Source organism: Crocodylus siamensis, chromosome 10, assembly GCF_052110815.1.
Source record: "Crocodylus siamensis isolate JL-2025a chromosome 10, ASM5211081v1, whole genome shotgun sequence".
NCBI lineage: Eukaryota > Metazoa > Chordata > Crocodylia > Crocodylidae > Crocodylus > Crocodylus siamensis.
Window position 1 is genome coordinate 27652768 of NC_143404.1, and position 23987 is coordinate 27676754.

The 23987-nt window shown below is 41.4% G+C and overlaps 1 protein-coding gene across 2 annotated transcripts in view; it reads left to right on the plus strand.

Annotated features, from left to right (window-relative positions):
* WWC1 (WW and C2 domain containing 1) overlaps positions 1-23987 on the plus strand; it is a 154967-nt gene that overhangs the window by 106676 nt on the left and 24304 nt on the right. For both annotated transcript variants that reach the window (XM_090064969.1, XM_090064970.1), the window contains exons 8-11: positions 1675-1748; positions 8653-8895; positions 13726-13815; positions 17788-18323. In XM_090064969.1, the coding sequence (XP_089921095.1) occupies positions 1675-1748; positions 8653-8895; positions 13726-13815; positions 17788-18323 (943 nt within the window). The remainder of the gene's footprint in view (positions 1-1674; positions 1749-8652; positions 8896-13725; positions 13816-17787; positions 18324-23987) is intronic.

The following is a 23987-nucleotide window of genomic DNA, read 5'->3' on the forward strand; positions in this document are numbered from 1 at the left end:
GCTTCTTATTAAGGACAAATATCTATTAGTTGATGTTTAAATCATGAGGAGCTATCAGTGGGGGTTTTTTCCTTTGAAATTTCCTTTGAATTTTTAGTGCGTCTCTAATAACTTGCTGTTTGCTCATACTCTGCTTTCACTGGCACATATGGATTACTTATTTATAGTATGCTCTCAGAAACAAACTGAATGGAATAAAAGGATAAATATTTTTCCCCTAGGCTTTTCATACAGCATGTATACTGTCTAACACTACAGTCATTATGTAAGGGAATATATGAAGGCTACCTAGAGGTCACATGTACAGAGATATGTCACTTGGGAATTTGAATGATAAGTAAGAAATGCTAGCTGGGTTTATTTTATACTTTTTCTGTTACAATTTTATGCATAGAAAATTGGCACGTGTAGTGATGGGTGAAGTTCACCTTTGTTTAGAGGATCAGTACAGGATTTTGCACTCTTTAAAAGACTTAAGTATCACATTAAGTGGTGGATAGTTCATCTGTTACCTTCTGCAGGAGTGTATTCACTCCTACCTTCTATCATCATTAGTGGCCATTGTAGAATATGAGCAATTCCTCAGAGATTTCAATTTAGTGATTCACTAAGGTGGATTTAACAAATGTTCTTAACTTGCAATGGCAGAGCCCCTCTAATCCATGTATTTGGCTTTTTGGTACACAAGACATGGTGACCTCCTCTCATTTCTCAGTAATATGTACTAGAAGAGTGCTGTAGTAATGTTAGCACCTGATGTTTTCACTTTTTTTATTGTATATTATATAGTACCCCATGAAAAATGGTCCTAATCCTGTCATCAGAAGTGTGCGCCTTGTCAGCACAGAGCTCCCTTCATTTAATTGAGGTTGTGCAGGTGCAGGAGAGGGGACAGCCAATGTAGACTGGGTTGTAGGATTGGTGTCTTAGGGTATGCCTACAGCCCAGCCCAGTGCAGTGCTGTGCAGAGAAACCTAAGTGAGGTAAAAAATGTAACTTGGGTAGCAGAAGCAGTATGGCCACCTCAACATGGGGCTTGCCCAAGCTAATACATCCTGTTTCTCAGCAGGGCTATTTGGTTCAGACAGAGTACCACACCAATGTAGTAGTTCTGCTTTTGGCACTAGCTAGCTTGTTAAGAATTATCTGGGATATATTTATGTGAAACTGCTGTGTCCTGTGTAGGCATGCCCCTGGTGGTAAATCCTTCGAACACTTTCTTGAGTGTTGAACTTTTACTTAACATAATAAGGACTATTCACAGGAACAAATGTTTGCAGGTTTGGGCCTACAGATATATCATTTGCCTTTCCCTAAAGATTGTAAAAATCTACACAAGACCAACCCAAAAGTGGACAAAACACAACATTTCAGAAGGGTGTAAAGGTTCTCTATGGTTTTTAATGCATGAGAAAGGGATGGAAATTGGGCATTTATGTGAATTAGTAAGATCTGCTTTCCTTGTGCTGGCAAAGAAAAAGGACTTTACATCTTGTATTTTTTTTAACATTTGTAGCAAATGTTAATATTCAGAAAATATTTTTTCACTCTGGTCAGTACTTGACTCCATTTAATGCAATTGGTAAAAGGATAGCCTTACCCACTTCAGTACAGGATGTCAAAAGGCAACTGCAGCTGTTTGTTTAATACTGTTTTTATATCCTCTCTCCCCAGTTTATTACAAGTAGTAATAATCAGTTAGCTGAGAAGGTGAGATTACGCCTCCGATATGAAGAAGCGAAGAGAAGGTAATATGTGGGGGGGTTTTATCTGTTACTAGTTACTGGGGAGATTGTTCAGTTGATGATAAATGAATATCTCTGTTGTGGGGTAAACTCCCTAAAGAGTGCAGTTAGACTCTGAGATGATAGGTTCCATTCATCTGCAGAGAATCTCTTCCAGATCTTTTGTCTGGTGGCTAATTTGAGGGGTTTGTTCATTTAATGCTTTCATGATTATGTGGAGTTGCAAATGAAAAAAAGTTTGCTAGTTAAATATCTTGTTAATTAACCATAATGCTCAGCAGAGTAAACACACACTTTAAAATCATCAGAAAATAAAAGCGCAGGTTCAAGCCTTCGAACTTTTAAAATACTCCATAAAACAGTCAGCAAAAATTGAATTATAAAAACAAATAATTACTGCTAAGATATTTAAAATAATTTAACACAAGCCAGTCCTCCCATTTTAACTAATATAAATTCAGATTCTGTGTTTGTAACTAGTTTTGGTAGGGGCAGTGTGCTTTGACTGAAGTAAGGCACAGGCTGAAGAATGCTCTAAGTAAAGTATCTGGGAATATGGAGGGAAAGCAAGCATTCTCCAAAAACTAATTTTGTATCACCCAAATTTTTTGAGCAGAAACCTTAGAATTAGTGACTTTCAGAGCCAAATTTCCCCTGAAGCACATAAGAAACAATAAAAATAGTGTGCATGGACCTTATGGTTTAATTCTTTATCATGTTCACACCCTTATATAAAGTAAATACACAAATGAAAAGAGGACTTCTAGTTTAAAAAAGAAAAGGACAGTGATCATCAATCATTTTATGCAAATTTTGTCTGTGGCCCACAATAATTGCTTTAGTTTTCTATGTAGTTATATATTTATGCTCATAGAAAATGCTAACATATCATTAACAGATGCTTCTATCCCAAAGGAGTTTGGCACAGCAAAAGTATATCAGCATATGAGAAGACGGACAGAAATAGTTTCCCTTCTCACACCATGCTTTCTTATTAATGAAAAACCTAAAAAGAATGCGGATCAAGGCATAACAACATGGCAGCTGCCATATATTTCTGGTTGCCACTGCCCCTTCCTGTGCAAGTTGTGTGGTAGCAGTGGCAGCAACAGCAGCCATTTCCACTATGCGTTCCCCATGCCCTGCTAGCTAGTACTTTAGGTAGGTGCTGTGGTCACCCTACCCTAGTAATGCCACTGAGGACCAATTCAAACACCTAAAGCATGTTCTTTGTAATAGAAATAGGTTCAGTTAGTTTGTGGTTTCACCATCTCCCTACCTGGGCAACTAGCTGGTTATGAAGGGCTTCTCAAAAGGTAAAAACGCTCTACCCCAGCCTTCCGAGGATGATGGCTGTCAACACAATCAAAAACAGATTTCAAATCAATGAAGGTTGCATCACCTTGACAGAACAGTATTTTTAGATTGACCTTGAGCTCACAGCCACTCAGGAACAGATGGCTGGCTTGTTTCTCTCCCCGCCAAAATTGTAGCTTTCAGCAAGTCTCCTGAAGAGCAATACATTTAAAAGACTAACTGGGCAGCAATTCCTAGGCCATATTTTATAAAAGAGGGATGATGATGATAGCAATCAGCCATTTTGCAGGGAACATCCCAGTATTTATACTGGTAAATAATTTTGCTGAAACGGGATCTGCCAGTTGACAGTATCCTCATAGATTTGAGTGTGGGGTAACCTTCCCCAGGAGCTTTATGATGAGGACTGACTTCTCTAATGGAAATCAAGGGTCATTCCAGAAGAGCATATGTGGTAAAGTCTACCAGGACAAACAATATTCTAGAGAATTAGTGGCTCAAATTGTTATTTAAAAGAACAATAACGTATTTCCCAAGAATGTTTGAGATAAAAACTTTATTATTTGAATTGATCATACCATTATAAGGTATTTTGGAGGGGTAAAAATTCTCATTGACAGCAAGTTCAAATGCCTTCCAAGGGGCTCTTTGATCAAGCGGGTAATACATTCCATTCTGAAAGAACTAATTTCCTAATGGAATCTGAAGCTCTGTTTTCAAAAGTTTTCATCACAATCTAACGTTTTTTTTTAATATCCAAAGCAGTTTGTTTCCTAGCAATATAATATCTTATCATGAAAAGGGAATTGCACTAGCCGCTGTGATTATTGATAACTTTTGACTAAGATGGACCTTTTACATTTGTTTTGTAATCCCTGAAATTCCTACAACTTAAACCATTGCCATATATGGTGTAATTGCTATAGCAATATGTGTTTAAAATCATTTAGGTTAGTGGTACCTAACCTCTCTGACATTGGATCACATCACTGGGGGTCCCACTGGTCAAGAACTTGGTGGTGGGGAAGTGAGGACATTGTTAATTGCTATGGTTTTGGGAGCAAATGGTAGCTCTGCTACTGCCCCACCACCACGAATTTTCCAGACCCGTGGGGAACACCATGATCTGGATTACACAGCTCCACAGATCAAGCCTGCAGGCGAGAGGTTGAGAGGTTAGGTATATTTTTGCAAGTATGAGAACACTTTCTGAAGCGTAGTCTCCCTTTTGGTAGGCATAATTGGCAAGTGCCACTGAAGTACAGATGTAGATCTGTGCAATCATTTTTGTGGCTCCTCACTTTTCTTAAAATACCTTGCCCAAAACTGGACACAGTACCTCCAGGTGAGGGCTTGCCACTAGTGAATAAAACAGACCACCTACTTCTTTTTACTTGCAAGCAATGCTTCTGTTAAAACAGCCCTGTATGCTATTGGTGTTTTTGCAACTAAAGCATCACATTGATTTATATTTAGCTTCTAGTCCTCTATACCCTCCAGCTCTTTTCTGCAGTACTGCAGCTTAGCCAGCCCTTCTCCAGTCCATATTTGTACATATAATTGTTCCATCCTAAGTGCGGGATCTTGCGCTTGCCCATAATTGAATTTCATTTGATTAAATTCAGATTATTTCTCCCGTTGATCAAGGTCATCCTGAATCCTAATCCTGTCCCCCAGGATTCACCCAGTTTGGCATCATCTGCAAGTCTGCTAAGTGTATACTCAATCGTATCCCCTCAGATCAGGGGTCATGGGCATTTTGGAGCACAAGCTACTCTGAGCTCAGGCCACTTCAAACCTGGCCCATGCTGCCGCTGCCACCATGACAGCCACTGCTTTCATCTGCAGTGCTGCCACCACCACTTTTCAGCACCGCCTGGTCACTGTGCTGCAACAGAAATGCCACTATAGCTCTTCAGTTCACGAGCCAGATAAAATGGTTCTATTGGCTGGATACAGCCCATGGGGTATAGGTTGCTGACCCATGTTCCAAATCATTCATGATGTGCACATACTCTGATTTATTGCAAAGAGAGAGGGTGGGCTTTATTGTTGAAAATGTTACCCTTCTCTACTTAAAACACATGTGGCCCATCAGCTTACTTCACTAAATGAATCAGCACAGACAGACCGCCCAAATACTGTTCCTAATTTAAAAGAAAACAGTGTAAAACTAAAACTGAGCTTTCTCTCCTCTATTTTCTTCAGCTTTGGGAGTTGGTCAGCACTCTGTGCTCAGCATATCCAAATCCTGTGTCACTGATTTCTTTATAATGCAAATTTGGGCTTGTGCATGAATGATGTCGTTTAAATTCTTAGTCTGTGAATGCTGAATGGCTAAAGTTTTTCGTTAAGTGCCAAGTCATCTGAAAAACATTTCTTTTTTAAAGATGAATAAATGTTATTACACTTAATTTTGTAAACCTGCCTTTAATCCAAAGAAAGAGGGGAAATGGTTGCTTGCTAAGTAGGGTAAATTTCAGTTTAACAAAACTAAGAATTTGCAGACTGTTAGGAGCAATTTTCATTGCAAAAGCCATATCCATGCAAAAAGGTGCCAGGAGTGATCATATTTAGTACCAAGCAATCCTCTTATAAAATTCATACTCTTTCAAAGTACACAGAGCAATTCTCAGATTATGAATTAATGCCACTGTTAATTCTTCACTGGAGTACAATGTTGTACCTAATCAAGCAGCCAAAAACAAATAGCTCCTGTAAAAGCTAAAAATAGTCAAGATTAATTCATATTAATTAAGAGTAAACAATCCTCCTGTGGGAACTGTCTCAGTAGTAAAAATTGGTGCCTCTGTGCCGAAGTGACATCATCCTAACGTCCTCGGAAAGAATCGGGAGCTACACACAAATGTGCCATCATTTCACAGAGCCTCTGGGCTCTGAAAGGGGTGAAGAGATGAAGTTGAATCCTGAGGGGGCATTCAAGAGTCATGTGGCTGAAGAGCTCCACTACTTCCTGTCATTTTCCCCTACCTTGCTGTGGTCCTTTTAACTGTGATAAACCAGGCAGGGTGGGTTTGGCCTGTACATATGGTTTGATCTGTACTGCGGTTTTGAACCCAAGTTAGTTGGCTACCAATTTAGATTCATAGATGTTTGGGTCAGAAGGGACCTTGGTAGATCATCGAGTCCAACCCCCTGCCCTGGGCTTGAAAGAGTGCTTGAGTTAGATGACCCCAGCCAGATGCATGTCTAGCCTCCTCTTAAAGACCTCCAAGGTAGGGGAGAGCACCACCTCCCTTGGAAGCCTATTCCAGACTCTGGCAACCCTTACTATAAAGAAATTCTTCCTGATGTTTAACTTAAATCTGCTCTCCATCACTTTGTGGTCATTGTTCCTAGTTACTCCAAGGGGTGCCCTGGTAAACAGAACATCTCCTATTCCTTGGTGCCTCCCCCACGATGAATTTGTAGTAAGCCACAAGGTCACCTCTCCGCCTTCTCTTGTGGAGGCTGAAGAGATCCAGGTCCATCAATCTCTCCTCCTAAGGCTACTTGAGTTAGCAAATATATTTGTACTTACTGACTCTAGCATCCACTCACAAACATTTTTGCCCCAAAACAAATTAAGCCTGTCTGCCTTTATTTACACAAATGATGTCCTGATCTCATTACTATTCTTCAGTAGATCTCAAAATCTTTTATAAGAGGAGGTAAGTGTGATTGCTTCATTTTGCAGATGAGTGAAATGAGGTACAGGGAATTATGGCGACTTCCTCAAAATCACTCAGCAGTTCAGTGGTATAAATGAAATAGAGCCTAGATCTCCTGAGTTCCAGTGCTGTACCTGAGCACTCAGCCAGGAAACTGAGATTGGTAACAAGTTGTCTTTGATTTAACTCCAGTTTAAACAAGCCCTCAAGAGCTTTACAAGTACTCCTGCAAGACAGCAATTTAACTGCATATTTACACGTGCTCCAGGGGAGAGGGGTAAGGCACTTTAATAGAGCAGCTCTGAGAGCCGCTTTAATTAAAGCATCTTCAGCATCTCATGTATTCAGTGTCCCATGCTTCAAAATAGCAATGGGGGCACTTTAAAGCTCGTTTGACCAGCTTTAGTTAAAGCACCCCCACTGCTATTTTGAAGTGTGGGGATGCTGAATACATGAGATGCCAAGGTTGCGCGAATTAGCATGCTTCAGCATACTAATTAATCGAGTCTCCTTCAACATGCTGTAATTGCAGTGCATCAGCACAGCCTCCCTGCATGTCTGCAGGTACCTTACCTGTCCAACCTAAGACTCCCACCTCCCAGCCCCTTCATCTTATAGTTGAGGTGGCCAAACCGCTTGTTTTGTGGCATGTTACTTGCGGCAATTGTCCTGCTTCTGGAAGCCCTACCCACTTCTCCCAGACCTGCCAGCTCAGCCCATACCCCGCCCCCTCCTTTGAACTTCCTGTGGAGGATTGGGTGTGGCTCCCATGGTGAGTAATTCTAGCCACCCTTAAGCTATAGAGTTTTTGGTTTTGTGTAAATGCCTGGCAAAATCTTTTGTAATAGAGAAATACATTCCCACCCTCCTTCCTTCAGAACTTTATGTAACAATGTTTCAAATTTTCGACAATAGTTCATTGTTGTTTAAGGATCAGTTTTTCTATGCTTTCTCTCTAAAGGGAAGCTTTCAGAAATATAAGTCACTTGACTAAAATGGAAACTGTTATACAACCATATAGTTCACTATTAAAATTATGGTTCTCAGACTTGTGCATCTTCATTAGTCTTAGTTACTAACATATGAGCTATCACTGTTGATGACTTCTGAAGATTATTCCCAAAACCTGTGTCTCGCTTCCCTGTGGTCCTTGAATGTATTTTGATGCAGCACTAAGTATAAGAGAATGTAAAGTTGGTTATGTTGAGCCTTGGGAATTAAAACAGCTTTTTATATTAACAACCTGAAGTGAGCTTCTGTAATAATACATGGGAATTCTGAGACAGGGTTGGGGAATAAACTTGTTCATATGGTAGTTGCAGCATTGAAAAATAAAATGTTAGTGTACTCCTAGTATGCCATATAATGCAATCTGATCTCCCATGCATGTTGGATTTGTAGAATTATAGGCTTGGAAGGAACCTCAAGGATTCCCTGAGCAAGCGTAGGATGTACTATTCCTGAACCATCCCAGGCAAGTGCTTGCTCTTTGCACCTTAACATGGTTGCAAGTGGGCTTTAATTTCCAGAACCTTTTCAACATTTAGCACTGGGTGTTTTACTGCTAACTTGCATACTATTAGCTACTTTAGTATAAATACAATGTTTTATGTGCATATTCTCTCAGGGTACTGGGTTTGCAGCCCTGCATTAGTTCTCTCTATCCATAAAAAAATGAGGGTGCCATTAGTTGAGTTGTACTTACTGGTATTGGAGATCTAAGAAATCGTAGTGTAAGCAGGGCCAGAAAATAAGGTGAAGTCAGTCTCCAGACTGAAATGCTGTAATGGCTACCCTGGGTGCTAGTTGTCCTGGTTGCTCTTTCTTATGTAAGTATGTGTCAAGTAGGAGCTGATTTCTAACTAATAAATGCACAGTAACTTTTTTTGTCTCCCCCACCCCTTTTTCTCCCTCCATAGAATAGCAAACCTAAAAATACAGCTGGCTAAACTGGATAGCGAGGCCTGGCCAGGTGTATTGGATTCAGAACGGGACCGATTAATATTAATCAATGAGAAGGAGGAACTCTTAAAAGAATTGCGGTTTATTAGCCCTAGAAAGTGGACTCGGGGTGAAGTGGAAAGACTGGAAATGGAGAGAAAACGTCTCGAGGAAGACCTTCAGGCAGCAAGAGATACTCAAAGCAAAGCCTTAACAGAAAGGTATGTTACTGAATTCAGAGCAAAGCTCAAATTACTGTCTAAGAGGCAGAAAGTATAAATTAAATGATCAGCTTTTTATCATAGCACAAAGTTTGTAGCAAGGTGCTTCTGTGTTCCAGGAGTGTCCTTGTAGAACGGAGGCGGTGTCAACACTGTGAACTCACTGTGCCTGATAGCTGAATATCAAGCATGTGGTGTCATTTCATGTAAACTGCCTGATAAATTGGAAGCCATGGAATTGCACTGGCACAGTATGGCAGGCATAACTGGCAATCGCTCAGCAGTACGAATTACCCCACCCAGATGGCCTTGTGAATACAGGTACACTGCCTCAGGTTGAGGAGGCAGGCTGTGCAGAGCAGCATGATCGGCTTGATGGCACCTTTGTCAGGCACAACATGTTTACTGTGCAGACATGGCCAGAGAGGACTTGTGCTTGTAATGTGTTGCCTGAAAAGATCAAACAAATGAAAATGTCTGTCTGCAATTTAGTTTTGGGAAGGCTGGACTGTATTACCCCTACCTTCAAACCTGTTGCTTCAGCAAGCCTAAGAAATGCAGATAGATCTCTGTCTGTCTCTGTCTCATCATAATTTACTATTTCACCCTAATCCATGAAAATAAATTATTTCATAAAATTGTCATATAGATTAACCAGTTTTTCTGAGCCTACCAAGTGGATGCTTTTATTCAGCAGGATCTTGTACCTGCAGTCTCCATGCTATATGCAGCCATGGACCAGGGCCTGGTAACTGTAGACAGATGAAATTTTGAAATCCATGCTTTTTGTTCTAGTTAATCTTTCAGTGGTATCCCCATAGAAACTGCTGCTTTTCAGGATTGTGGGAAGACACGTGGGGTATCCTAGTCTAAGAAACATGTAAATTGAAAGAAATGCAACAGAACTTTCTGCCAGGGAAATACTTCAACTGGAGAAGTAGATCCTCTGGAAAAGTGCAGTAGTAAATGCATCAAAACATGTATGAGCTGTACCTCAGTGCAGTCATCAACCTGCAGACATACCAGGGTGGATGTCTGTTGCTTACAGTCTGTAGTACTGTTACTCACTCTCATGTTCTCTTGACTGTACATGTGGATTGAATATACTATCTTCATTTTTGTGTGTGTAGTTTTATTGTTTCATTTCCTCCGTGTGTAATTAGCTGCCATCCTATACAAGCATGCTAAAATGTTTCCATGCCTTTGTGGTATTGGAAAAATTCTACATATCTTAAACAGTCCCAATAGTTCAAGTTTTTTTACTATTCTAAAGCCTATCAAGTTAAAATCATGGCCCCTGCTACCATTCCAAAACTACACCTTTTGCTTATGTTGCAACTTTTTATAGGAAAAATCATATCAAGAGGCTGCAAAATAAGAGAAGGGGAAATAGGATACTTCAGTTTTAGGCATATTTAATAAGTACCTTGCTGTTCTGTAGTGTGTGATCCTGGATTAATGATGTTTCTCAGACTACTCTGACGTCTTTATTGATCACATTCTTATATTACACATTCTAAATACACACTGAGTGCATCTATGTGTTCGCTTTGCTGCGGAGTTGACTACTTAGCTCTGCAGTAAAGTGTCACCGTCTACATGTATGGTGGTATTAGGGCCCCATAAATTAATTAACTCCACTGTAAGAGTACTATCAGGGTCAGTACTGTCCTATGCGAAAAATTTTTGCTTCACCAAAATGCATGTGTAGATAGTGACTGGGGCACAAAGGTGCTGAAGTATGGGGGCTGCTTGCTGCCTGGTCCTGCACTTTAGCACACTTTTGCCCTAGCCAGTCCTTCTGCCACCCAGCACTGCTGTGAAGAGGTGTAATCTATTGAATTACTCCATATTTCCTAGATTCAATAAATTGAAATGCAAGATAAAATTTCTCTTTGAAAGTGTATTAATTTTAAAAATGACCATTTATTCATGGACATAAATCAAGAATAGCCTTGAACACAACAACATAACTTATTTTCTAAAAGAAAGGCTACCTTATGGAGTTAAGGATTACTATAATATCACAGTAGAAAATGTACAAGTTCACTGAAGTCTTCATCAGGCTTCTACACTGCAAAACGCTTACAAGCTCAAAAATCTTTCTTTTAAGCCCACTCTACATGTGAAGCTAAAGTCACAATACACGATCTCGGGCTCCCTCTGCACTGCCAAGCTCCCATGGCTGGGAGCCCAATGTACCCTATATGGGAGGCTCCCATCCACAGGGGTGCCCTATGCACCCCTGGGGCTGGAGCATTGCCCCTACAGTCATCCCCCCCCTCCCTCCCCGGACTGCAGGGAAACCCCTGCCCAGAGGATCGCTGCAATCCTCTGGCCCCAGGGATTTCCTACAACCTGGAGCCCTACAGATTGTGACAGCCACAGCCATAGGGGCTGGGGGTTTCCTGCATTTCCAGGTCCTAGGGATTACTGAAGCCTCAATCCCCAGGGCTCAGGAGTGTGAGAAATCCCAGACCCTGATAACTGCAGCTGCTGGGATCCCTAGGGCTTGGGGGTTTCACTTGGCATGGTGCCCCACTGCAGCTAGGAGCCCTGTCAGCTAATGGGGCTGCCAGCCACAGGAGAGACCCTGTTACACGTGCAAAATAAAGCTCAATAGCAATCAGTTATAAAGTTAGTACACGTTTTTGAGGTCTAACTTTATAAATAGTTGGAGCTGCGTAATTGTGTTATAGCTACTTTTCATGTGTAGCTGGTTTCATATGAATGCCTATAACATATAGAGGGAGCCTTAGTGTTGATGCACGCATCCTTCAAGTGGAAGATCTTAATTCTGTAACTTCATGTGGCTTACTGATCTCATTTTTCTTTCTAAGCCTTGGCTAACATTTGAGGCTACCTTTGCTTAGATTATTCTAATTTTCATTAAACTATATAATATAACTAAAGTTAAAATTTATCTTATGTCAATATAAATCAAGAGTAACAATCTTCATTTACCTCAATCATGTTATAAAGATAAATAATGGAGATGCAAGGGTTTTTGTGGGTGATGCCTTTTACTGGACTAACTACATGGTTGGGACAGACTTAGCCGAGCTTTTGAATGCAGTGCATTCTTCTTTAGGTTACATCATGGCTACAGCACCACTTTGGTACTGCCAAAGATAAATACCATAATTCCTTGATTCCAAGACAAGGTCCCCCTCCTGCTTCCCATTTAACATGGTTGAGAGAAACCATGTTCTCTCTTCTTGGAATTGAGTCAGTTGGGTGGAACAGGTAGGTGCTACATCTCTGGCTATGATGCTGGGTCAGGCCCAGAGCTATAGCTGCTTCCTGCCCCTTCCCTCCCTCCCTACCCTTCCAGCCACCACATTCAGGCGGTACATCAAATGACTCTTTGTAAGCATAGAAAGGATTATATGGAGTTCAGGGCTGCTTCCAAAAGCCATTACAGGTCTAAGCTGTAGAACTTCTTGGTAGAAGTTTTTTTAAATGTTTGTTTTGCTGTACCTTGTTGTACAGGTCTCACCATTGATGGAACTTGAGTTTGGCTTGTTCTTCCTTATTCTAGAAGAAAGAGGGCATAAGATATAAAAAAGAAACATCACAATCCAGTATTTTTTTTAATTGGGATCCAGTAGATGGTGAAGATGAAGGGAAAATAATTTTCACAATAATAATGTTCATGTTTAACGTGCACATGGTATAGAAATGTTAATTTAGATTACCCAATTAGGTTTTGCAGATGTCACCTTGTGGTGTTAAAAATGCAAGATGTCATATAGCTGGGTTACTGTTTTCACCCAGATCCAAGACTCTTTCAATTTAAGACAACCCCTTAATAATTAGATTTTATATATGGCAAATGTAAAAAAAAATTGTTATAACTGTCCATATCTAGAATCTAATTAACAGAGAGTTGTCTTAAATGAATTCTCCCACTGCTGCAGCAGAGAGGCATGCAGTGGCAGGGGACATGAATTAGGGGGGCAGGCAACCTACTTGCTGCCTTCCCTCTGCAGTTTCCATTTCCCATGGCCTCTTTTCTCCCCCACCCCTACCACAGGGTCTCCATAGCCTCTACTCCCTCCTTGTTCTGCTTACCATTAGACACAGCTCTGGCTCCATTCCCTCGTTGGGCACAGAGCACGTGAAAGCTCTAGTCCCTGCCTAGCCACGCAGTGGTGACAGCAACAACTCTGACTACAGGAGGCTGCGGCATGGTTGGGCAGGGGTTGCTGCTTTCATGTGTTCTGTGCCCAGGAGGGAACGGAGCTGCACCTGACAATAAGCAGCAGTGGAGCAGTGGTGTGGGAGTGGGGGTGGGGGCAGCAGATAGGTGGAGGATGTGGGGGCAGGCAGCTGCTGTGGCTCTGACTCTGGCCCTGACCCACGGTGGGGGCCAGAGTTGGAGTCACAGCAGCCATCTGCCCCACCTTAAATCCAGGACAAGGGACTTCCTTTCCATGTTGAATAGGGGGGAACTTAGTTTTAGATTTGAGTATATATGGTATTTGAATTCTCCAGTTCAGAGAAAATTATATTTATGGGAGTAATGATAATTAAGTTATTAAATCTTGGCTGTGGGTCTTATTAAACACCCATTGAGTCACTATGCACCAGAAATATAGTTTTGTACTTACCTTAAGTAGAAGACTGAAAGCATTGGGTAATATTCCCCCTAAATTGTCCAAAAAAATACTATAAAACAAAAACATGCCTGTATTATGCATAACACCCATTTATCCTGTGTACATCCTCAGTAATCTCAGTAGGCTTGCATAGAACTATTTCTCAGTCTGCATTTTAATTTATAAATATCATCTTAACTTATTTTTCTGTTTCTGTTGTCTTCTCTAGATTGAAATTGAATAGCAAAAGAAATAATTTGGTTCGAGAACTGGAGGAAACAACAAGATTGGTTGCAATGTTACACACCCAGCTGAAGAGGTGAGTTTTTAGCTTTTTACGGAAATATGCAGATGCTTTGGACTCATGTCCATGCACTCGTGCCTTTTCCCTTTTAATGGTGCTCCAGTAAAATCTTTAGATGCTGCTGGGGAGTGGGGGTGATGAAATAATTCAACACAGTTATGCAACTAAAGGCCTGGTTCTTAGATACATATGTGTGTATTGATGTCACCCATGACACGTGCATTTTTTAAACTTGGATTATAAATTTACACTTCTGTCTGTAAGCATACACGTTATGTTTATAGAATCTGTGAAAGTATTCTGAAAAAGTGTCAAGAATATATTTTGAGAACTAAAATGAGCTCTGTTCAGACTGTTTTTGAAAGGGATGAAGTTAGTAGGTTTGAGACCAACTGCACATTAGAATAAAGTCTCCCCTAGATACAACTGTGTAATTGGCCAGTCTCATCGAGGAGAAAAGGTTTCTATCAACTAGTCGTACTGAGCTAACACTGTCCTGTACTTCTTTTCTTCTCGGAATTTGTTCAGAGATGTTTTCAATTGAATATAATATTAAAAAGACAAAAAAAAAGAAACTTTAAAACAAGATTAATATGCTCTATAGCAGCTTTGTTGGACAGTAGTTGGCTTTTTGTGGTTCTCCTATGTAGCAGAACTTTGTTGTCATATGCGCATTTCCTGCATGGTAGGGACCTGCCTATTCAGTGAGAAGAGTGTATAACTTGTTTATTTACACTCTTTTTTTTTTTTCTGTTTCTATGTTTGACTGAGGAAGAAACTTTTTGAGCATGGCATGAATGCTTGGGTGAATGCATTTGTAAGCATAATATCATGCTCAGCCAGACTTATTGCAAGCAACAAGAAGGAAGCTTCAGTTTTAAAAATGAAATTTAGAATTTATACTTTTTGGATAGAGTATGTCTACTAACTCAGAATAGTGTGTTAAATAGTTGCAAGTGTAGACTTGTGTGCTGCAGTCTCCCTTGTAATAGTCATGTTTTGCACAGTACTTATTTTATCAGAAGACTGATTCACTATGCATCTGCCATCTGAATGCATAAGGCCGTGTTTGCTGGGGCTACATAAATTCTGTATACCAGGAGTAGGCAATTATTTTGACTGGAGGGCCACTTAATGACTTGTGGTGATCTGTGGAGGGCTGCAAGGGTAGCCCTGCCCCCAACAGGTGCCCCACCCCCTGATTGCAGTCTTGGGGCTGGAATTAACACCCCTTAACTCCTGACCTTTGCCACCAGAGGTCCTCTCCCCTTTTCCCCTTGCCCCGGGAGTACTCCTTTTGGGAGGGTGGTGTGCCATTATGGAACCAGAAAGAGAACAACATTAAAATAAGTTGTAGTAGATGTTTGATTTTTAGTTTATGATTTATTTCAAAAAATATTTTTTGCCATGATTTACATGTGTTGGCATAGTGTGTGTAGAGGTAATTATATAATAGTTCAAAATAGCCTTATTCTTGTGTATTGTGGGTGGTGGTGTGGTGGGTACAGGTGTGGGGAGGGTTGGGGGGCTGTGAAGCAGGCTGGGGGGTTGTGAGTGTGGGTGGGTGTGGGCTCCCTTGCCGCATGCCCTCCCATGGTTGCACAGCCCTTGCTGTGGGTGGCAGCAGCAGGCTGTCGGGGTGTTTCTGGCCCACAGCAGACAAAGTACTCTGGCAGCGCAGGGCTCCAGCTGAATCCTGGGAGCTGCATGTGGTGTGTCAGAGCTGGCCCAACCTAGCCTAGCCCACTGGCACGTGCCTTTAATCCAGACAGGGCTAGCTCCATACCAGTACATGGGGCTCCCAGCACTGCAAGTAGGAGTCATGCACCACTGGGTCAAGCTGGCTCCATGCCTCCACATGGGGATTCCAGCACTCCAGTGGGGAGGCACACAGGGAGGCACGAAACCTGACCAGCCCAGTGGTACAGAGACTGGGAGCTGCGCGCTACCAGGCCAGGCAGACTCCATGCTACCATGCTTGGCTCCCCGCTGGAGCCCTGGAAGCTACGCATGGGGACATGCAGCCAGCCAAGCCCAGCACAGACTGATGACATGCAGCTCCTGCCTGCAGTGCTGGGAGCCCCACGTACTGGCACAGAGCCAGCCTGGTCCTGGTCAAAAGTGACTGAAATGGGCCAGGTGGGCTCTATGCTGCCACATGCAGCTCCCAGGATTGAGCTGGAGCTGTATTATGTGCTGCCAGGGGACTCTGCCTGCCAGGAGTGCCCTGAAGGCCTCCCACCTGCTGCTGCTGCTGACAATGCAGCGGGGGCTTATGCACCAAGGCAGGGGGACCCTCCCACATCTCCCTCACAACCTCCCCACTTTCAGGCAAAACCTCCCTTCCCCATCCAGTTGCACACCATTGTGCTAGGTGCCTCCACATGGGGCTCCTAGCTGAAGTGTTGGGAGCCCCACAGAGGCAGAGGTACAGAGCCCACCCAGCTTGACAGTGCATGACTTCTGAAAGCCCCTGCCTCCTGCTGACTTTCAGAGGGCAGCTGCAAGCTGGTAATTGTTTTTTGGATAGGTCCCATGGGCCAGATAGAATGGCCTGGTGGGCTGGATCCAGCCCGCAGGCCATGTTTTGCCTGCCTCTGCTGTATACTCTTCTTAAAAGAATGCAGTTATGGTTCTGATTAATTGAATATAGCTTTTGAACTGCATCACATTTTAACTGTCCTATAAATCCTATAAAGACAGGTTTATTAATATTATCTTATAAATAACTCTAGTCCATGTTTTTAAATAGCAAATCAGATGTGATATATGGATAAAAGGCTCTATTCTGTGAACGCTAGCAGGTATAATGTTTACAATCTTGAGTAGTTTCATTGGCTTAAGTGGAACTCTAGGATAATAAGCACTTCACTTGTTAGTTGAGTATTTGCAGGTTAAGACTTGAAGGAGCCTTTCACTAATCACATGCGTACAAGATACTATTGGATCAAAGGGGTAATAATTATCTGTTGGTTTTAGGATGATATTTTGTTTTCCCTTATGTGATGCTCCTCTAGAAAATGTGTTTGTACATCCTCTCTGATTTTAATGAAGAAATATGCAAGACCAGTGCTCTGGCAACAACAGAACCATTTCAAATTACATGCTTTACCCTTTCATATTTCCTTTTCTTAAGTAAAACTTGGAATGAATTTAATGCTCATGAAAAGAAAGGCTCAGAAGGCTGTTTAAAAAGTAGGCATAGTGCAAGCTTCCCACACACACACCTGCCAGTGTATCTCTGTCCAATTTATAGGCATCCTCTGCTATTTCATTTCCGAGTTTCTTCCGTTTTGGAAAAAAATTGTGCTAAATTGTCTGGTTTTTTTCAGGTGAACAAACATACTTTAAAGATCTGACTAACATGAACTTTTCTTTAGAGTCATTATGATTTGAAGATCACTCCTCAGAGGTAAATGGTTAATGGAGGATGTTTTTAGTTCTTCCATCTCATGGAACTGGAATAACTGAGTTGGATTCTTCTCAAAGGTCTTAATTCTTGTATGGGTGAATCTCGCAAATGATTGCAGATTTGCTGGCTGCTGTGACAACTATAACCCTAGTTTCTGGCTGAACTAACAGATGGCCACGTGCAGGATTAAGATCAGTGGTTAGGCAACTGGAAATGATTTTTCTGTCATAGACAGACCATTGCCTTCTGTTCTGTGACATTAAGCTCTTACGGGAGGGAAAAGATCAATTTTTTTGGTCCATTTTAGAAGTTTCATCTACTAAGTTCTTGGAAAGTGTTGACTAATTATGGACTTCTTTGTGGTTATACCTGTATTGATTGCAATTTCCAAATTACCAGGATGCCTAAAACTTATAGGTGGCTGCTTCTTTTAAACTTGAAGACTTGAACTAGCAAACTGCACCCATGTTTTGGTGGGCAGGTTGTGCATAAATGTATCACAATGTCTTTCATGGGACTTATGATGATATATAAAATGCCAAGCTTTCTTTGATGTGTCTTGTGTTTCTTCACAGTCTCTCAACCAGCATGCTTTCGCTCTCTTCAGGCAGCAGCCCTGGTTCTCTTGCATCTAGTAGAGGATCTCTTGCTACCTCTAGCCAGGATTCTTCCACCTCAGCCAGTTTTACTGATCTGTATTATGAGCAGTTGGAACAGCTGGACTCTGAATATCAAAACAAAGTGGACTTTTTACTTCTTGAGGGGGCCACTGGATTTAGGCCTTCTGGCTACATCACCACTATTCATGAGAACGAGGTAGCAAAAACTCACAAAACAGATGCCACCAGTCGGATCCAGGCATTAAGATCATCCTTATCTGGGACACCCAAATCAATGACATCATTGTCTCCAAGGTCATCTTTGTCTTCCCCCTCTCCACCGTGCTCGCCACTAGTATTAGACCCACTTTTACCTGGAGATAACTTTTTGAGCCATATGGACTTTGAAGATACAGAAATAAATACAAGTTTTTCTGAACTCACTCTAAATACTGGCAGTAGTGGCTATAAACTAGAAGAGCCTACAGCTGAGGACAAACATCATGGCCAAGGTATAGTGACAATTCAACCCAAATGACTTTAAAATGCTATATTAAAAACTTGTTAATTTTTTTTAACAGCAAAGGATTAAGCTAAAAATAAGACATTACAAACATTGGTCTGTACTTTGGTTACATAACTATATGTTCTACCTTTATTGGAAAACAAGTTGATAAGTTTAATTCATGTCCAAGAATGCTTTACTTGAGTCCTACAGGTGACTGTGGAATTTTAAAATTTTAGTGCCTAAATAAGGGTGCCCAGTTCCCCACCATCATAGTGGTTTGTCACTTAGATGCACAAAACATAAATTTTATTACTTGTATTCAAAACATGAAATAAAGTATTTAAAATTGAATGCCCCAAAAGGACATATGGAGAAAAAAACAGCTTGCTGGCTGAAATCTGTGGGGAGACTGGGGAAAGTTAGTCAACAGTTAAAAACAAACAAAGAAAAACATCCTGGGAGAATGCTAGGTCTTGTTTTGCTTCCTGTGAAATCAGTGGTAGCACTGGCATTGATTTCAGTGGAGCACAGATAGCTAGGTTGAGCTTGAGCACTAGCTGTTTTGATATCTTAGTCTCTTAGCAACAATAACTTGTTTAGATAATAAACTCTGCAAAAATAAAACATTTAGAAATACTGGATATTCTGGTAAATAGGTTCGATACAAGAGTAAACGTTTTCCTCTTCTGAACCTACTGGCCCTGTATAAATAGATTAAGAGCATCAGATAACAATTAGCACAATCAATCCATGAAGACAGAGCCCAAGACCTCTTTGGATTCCCATTGATTTCAGTGGTGTTGAGACCTGTGTGAATAAAGTGGCTTTACTTACTACTGTAGTGAAGGAAAAAAAATCATACTAGTGCTGTAGGCACCTACGTATTAGGGTTGTGCGAAGTGGGCCATATTCAATTTGGATTCAACTTGATTCGGGAGACAGTGATTCAATTCGTTGATTCAGATCATTGTCCTGATTCAGTTGGGCCGAATCTGAAGATTCGATTTTGAGTCAGAGAATCAGTGATTCGGCCATAGACACAGCTCTTTCTACATACCTTGAGGTACCAAGTGTAGCTCATGTATGTTGAGATGGTGGGGCGGATGGAGCATCCCACAGGAACACAGGGGGGCCCCCCACTGAAAGTACTTCTGGTCCACTTCCAGGTCCACAGCTGAGCGCATCAGGAACTCCCTCATCCCCTCCCCCCCCCCCCCGTGCTCCCCCGGCTCAGCAATTGACCACAGAGGGACCTCAGTTGCCTCTGGTCCACTTCCAGGTCCACCACTGAGTGCACTGGTGACCCCCCTGAGCTCCCGTGGGATGCTCCATTTGCCCCACTATCTCAGGATTCATGACCCACTTAGTACCTTGAGGTATGTAGAGAAAACATATAAAGCTGTGTCTATGTCTGAATCACTGAATATCTGCGAATCAAATTGAAGGCTTCCAATTTGATTCAGAGACATTAATGGGTTTCCTGATTTGACTCAGATTCGGAGATTTGGCTGCCAAATTGGGCCAAATCTCCACCAAATTGAATCGGCAAACAAAGCTTTGCACAGCCCTACTGCATCTGCTTGCTGAATACTGCAGTGAAAAATGGGATGCATGTTGTAGATGTGATGGTCTAAGAAAGAGACAAACAAAGCTCTTGGGTTAGAGGCAATATCTTGTATTAGACCAACTAATAACCAAGAAAGAAGACATTTTTACATCAGACGTCTCCAGAGACAAAGTCTGCCTAATCTGCATATCACAGAGTAACTCTCTCACAAAGGGACTCTGAGCAACCCAGGGGATAAAAACTTCCACAGTCTACCTCCCCTGTCCAAAATGAAGTTTCTTTTCTACCTGGGAGAACTTTCACAATCTTTGAATTCACCTCAACCTGATGAAGAGTGTTTGGACTTGGAAGCTTGCAAAGACAATTTGCTGCTATTTAGTTGCTGTAATAAAAGATATTGCCTCTAACCTAAGAGCTTTGTTTTGCAAAAGCAAATGGGTTTTGAGCCCTTCTAATGCTTCATTTTCTGGATATCCTGAAAGAACTCTGTGAGGTACGGGAACTAGTGAAGTGTGATCGCTATTTGTTTCCATCTTGCATCTGAAATTGTTCTCATTTGTCAGCTGAAGCCTCCATAATATTTAAAATTCTATTGAAGAGATGAGCTGAGGCTTTCCCCCTTCTCTGTGCTCTCCCATCCCCTTAGAAATAGATACTCTGGGATTTGAGTGTAAAGGAGCAATTATTCCTGTTAAAACTGGACACTGATTAGTTTTCAGGTTTTTAGCACTTCAAGATTTGTCAAGGCTGTTACAGTGAAAGCTAAGGTGTTAAGCAGATTAAGTGATTATCGCTATTATTCAGTCAGCAGACAAAATAATCACCGTAAGTAGTTTATTTCAGGGCTATAATGAGCAGAGGTTTCACTTTCTAGGCATTACTCACAATTAAGTGTAACGCTAAAATGGTGTGGCTGACCGTTAGTACTTGGCTTCTAGGGACAATATCTGCTCACATGTTTTACAAATAGAATTAAAGTATATCTGTGAGGGTTGTTTGTTTTTTTTGGTTTATTTTCTTTTAACAGCTACATGAGGTTTTTGCTGGTTTTATATTTAAATGTGCTTCCCCTTTTAACATTAAGAATGGTAGTTTCGGTTCCATCTATGTATTACTGTTAAGTTTTCAAACATGTGGAGCAAGTGCATTGGGCCATAGGCCATAGCATGGCATAAATGCAGACTAGGTCCACTGGTGGGACTTAGCAAAATTTAACCCCTAGAGAAGTCAACAAGGACAAATTCTGCCCTCTGCTTCTATAGTACACAGTTTCAATTGGCTTTGAAAGAGCAATTGTGCATGAGTGATACTGGGGATTAGTGTAGTAACCAATCTTTAGGTTCATATTGGCCTTTCATGTATCACTCGAGTACTGCTTTAGAGACTGCGCAGCCCTGTCAGGGAGTGGTACAAGCTTCTTACAGGGAAGATACCCCATCGGGGATATAGTAAGGCACAGAGACCCAGTTCTCCTTAATTCAGTTCCTGATGCTGGGAATGGTTGTGATATCTTTATCAATCAGGGAATTTGTGCTTGAGCTACGTAGTTGGTCTTAGGTGCAGTTTTTACAAAAGAGGCATAAGGGTATCAGATACAGTTCTGTGTGCATCGTAGTAAATTGAACTTGAAGTCATAAAGAGAACACGCAAAAATTAAAAAGTAATCTGCATCATTGGTAACTTTCTTTCACTTTTATGGGCTGTATTTGAATGAAAAATAATCCAGTTACATGATACATTCTATATACTAGTTTCTGCCCATGTCCTGATGAAATTACATCAACTATTTGGTACAATGTCTGGACTGAACCTAGAGAAAAATTCTCGCCTTTTCAGGTTCATTGGGAAAAGCACCACTCTGCCAACATGGTGTCCCTCTCTTAGAGGCAATGGAGTGACAAAAAACACAGCAGAAGATTTATTTATATTTTGATATTGGATCTAGTTCATTTGTAACGATCTCTAATATTAAGTTCATATTATCTTGAAGTCAGCAAATGTTAAATGGTATACCATGGAAAAAATATAGGTACTATATTCTGTCAAATGAAGTTTAAAAGCTGTGTCGGTCCATCAGTTCCCTTCTGGAATTCAGTGAGGATCATTGACTGTCTAAATCTTGAAAATAAACTTTCCAAAGCACTTACTCCACAGCTTCCTGCTCATGTGACTAAAGATTTGCAGGGCTGGACCCTAATTCCTTCAGTATAAAAGTCCAGTGTAGGTTAGAAATGCATGGACCAGTCTGGAAGAATTCTGACTGAACCTCTCTTTAGATTGAAGAACGTCCAGAGAGCATTTTCCCACGTTGTTCGGTATTGTGCAGCCTCTGCACTACTTGTGTCCGGCAAGGTCAAGGGCATCTCCATATACTGCCAAGGGCTTCACAGTGTTTCTGGCCAAAACAGAAACTCAAGGTGCCAGACTTCTCCTGAAACCACTTTTAGCGAAATGCTCTGTCCTGGCATAAATAAATACTCAGATCCAGTGTTGTAGTAAGAGGGGGAGGGAAGGGCAGGTGAACACCCTGAGCGCCAAAGCGAAAGGGTGCCAAGAGGCGCTGCCCAGCCGGGGTGGAACGCAGGATGGAGCCACCAGCAGCTCGTTTGGGAGGGCATAGGGTTGGGGGAAGGCGGCTCCAGCTGCTGTGTGAACTCCTGGGCAAGCATGGGGGAGCGTGTGCCCCCCAGATCTGTGTGCAAGGCAAGGGTGGGCTGCCACTGTGGGATTTTCCCCAGGTGCCAAACTTCTTTCCTACTGTACTGGTCAGATTCTTGAACCCTGTTGAAGCCAAAACTCTGAAATGTTCATCTTTTAAAATGGTTCCTAAATAATTATCTCAATTTTATATTGTTGGTAGAGAAACATTATCTACTGGTACATGTTACTGTTTTTTGAAAAAAAAACAAAACTCTGACATGTCACTCTTTTAGGAGTTGGGCTGAGTGCCTTTTCCTGTGTTCCTCATTAACTGAGGAGGTTTATTTTTAAACCTTTGTTAGCTTCTTGGGTTGTGGAGCAGTCTGGGACTGGCAAGCACAGACAGTCCTGACTTTATCAGCTCCATTACACCAACTCTGAATGGGAAACTGTTTCTTCTGGGAGTGTCCCCAGTTGTGTATCAAAGCCCACAAAGATATTTAGAGACTGCTGTATTACAGGTGTCTCTACTACACCCATTTTCCATAGCACTCGACACCAAGTAGCTAAGCAGGTGGCCATAATATTTAACTTTCTATTTTACTCATTTTTTTTTTTAACGTAACATCTAGGAACTTCCCAGACAAGAGAACAGGATCATTATCCTGAAAAATCTGATGCAAATTTTGCTCTCATCCTACCCAGAGCTCCCCCCCCCCCACTCTGCCACTGTTGTTCAGTCCCATTTTTCTGGTCTGCCATTGCTGAGTTCCAGCTAAGCAGTTTTCTTCATAGAAGTACAAAAAGAAAAGGTTCTATTTTGAGCACCAAAGATCTGGCATGTAGCCCTCCTAATAATGTCTGGCTTTGGACTGTCTCTGTTCAAGGAAATTTGCATTGGTAACACAAGACTATAGCTCCTGCCACCTGAAAGAAGTTAGCATCCAGAATTTGTATGTAGAAGAAAGCAGAAGCAAAATGAAATATTTTAATAGATGTAAGCATTCTTTCCCAATCACAGGGAGGGAGAAGAAGGGGTAAAAATGCTATGGAACCAGTTTGCAAAATAATGCTCTCTCTCCAAAGCAGAAATAGTTCTGTATATAGTGGTTCTAAAGAAAATTCTTTCATCCTTTTTGGCTACAAGGCACTCAGCTGAAGTGATCCAAAACAGAAGCTTTATGGGCTGAAGTGTTCACGTGGCATTGGTTAATAGAAGGGAGAGAAAAAGCTCAAGTGGGCAGGGAACAACTTGTGGTGTTTTTGTTTAACAAGGAAGTTTAATACAAAAAATTCTAGCTTTACATATACTGGGGGCAGTACATGTCTGAACTGATTTGAGCTATAAAGCAAGTCAGGAGGGGAAAATAATTTTCATATTAAAAGCTTTGGAATAATGGACACATAACAGTAATACGGAGAGAAATAGAGAGCTTAATCTTGGTAACCCTTATTTTCAAA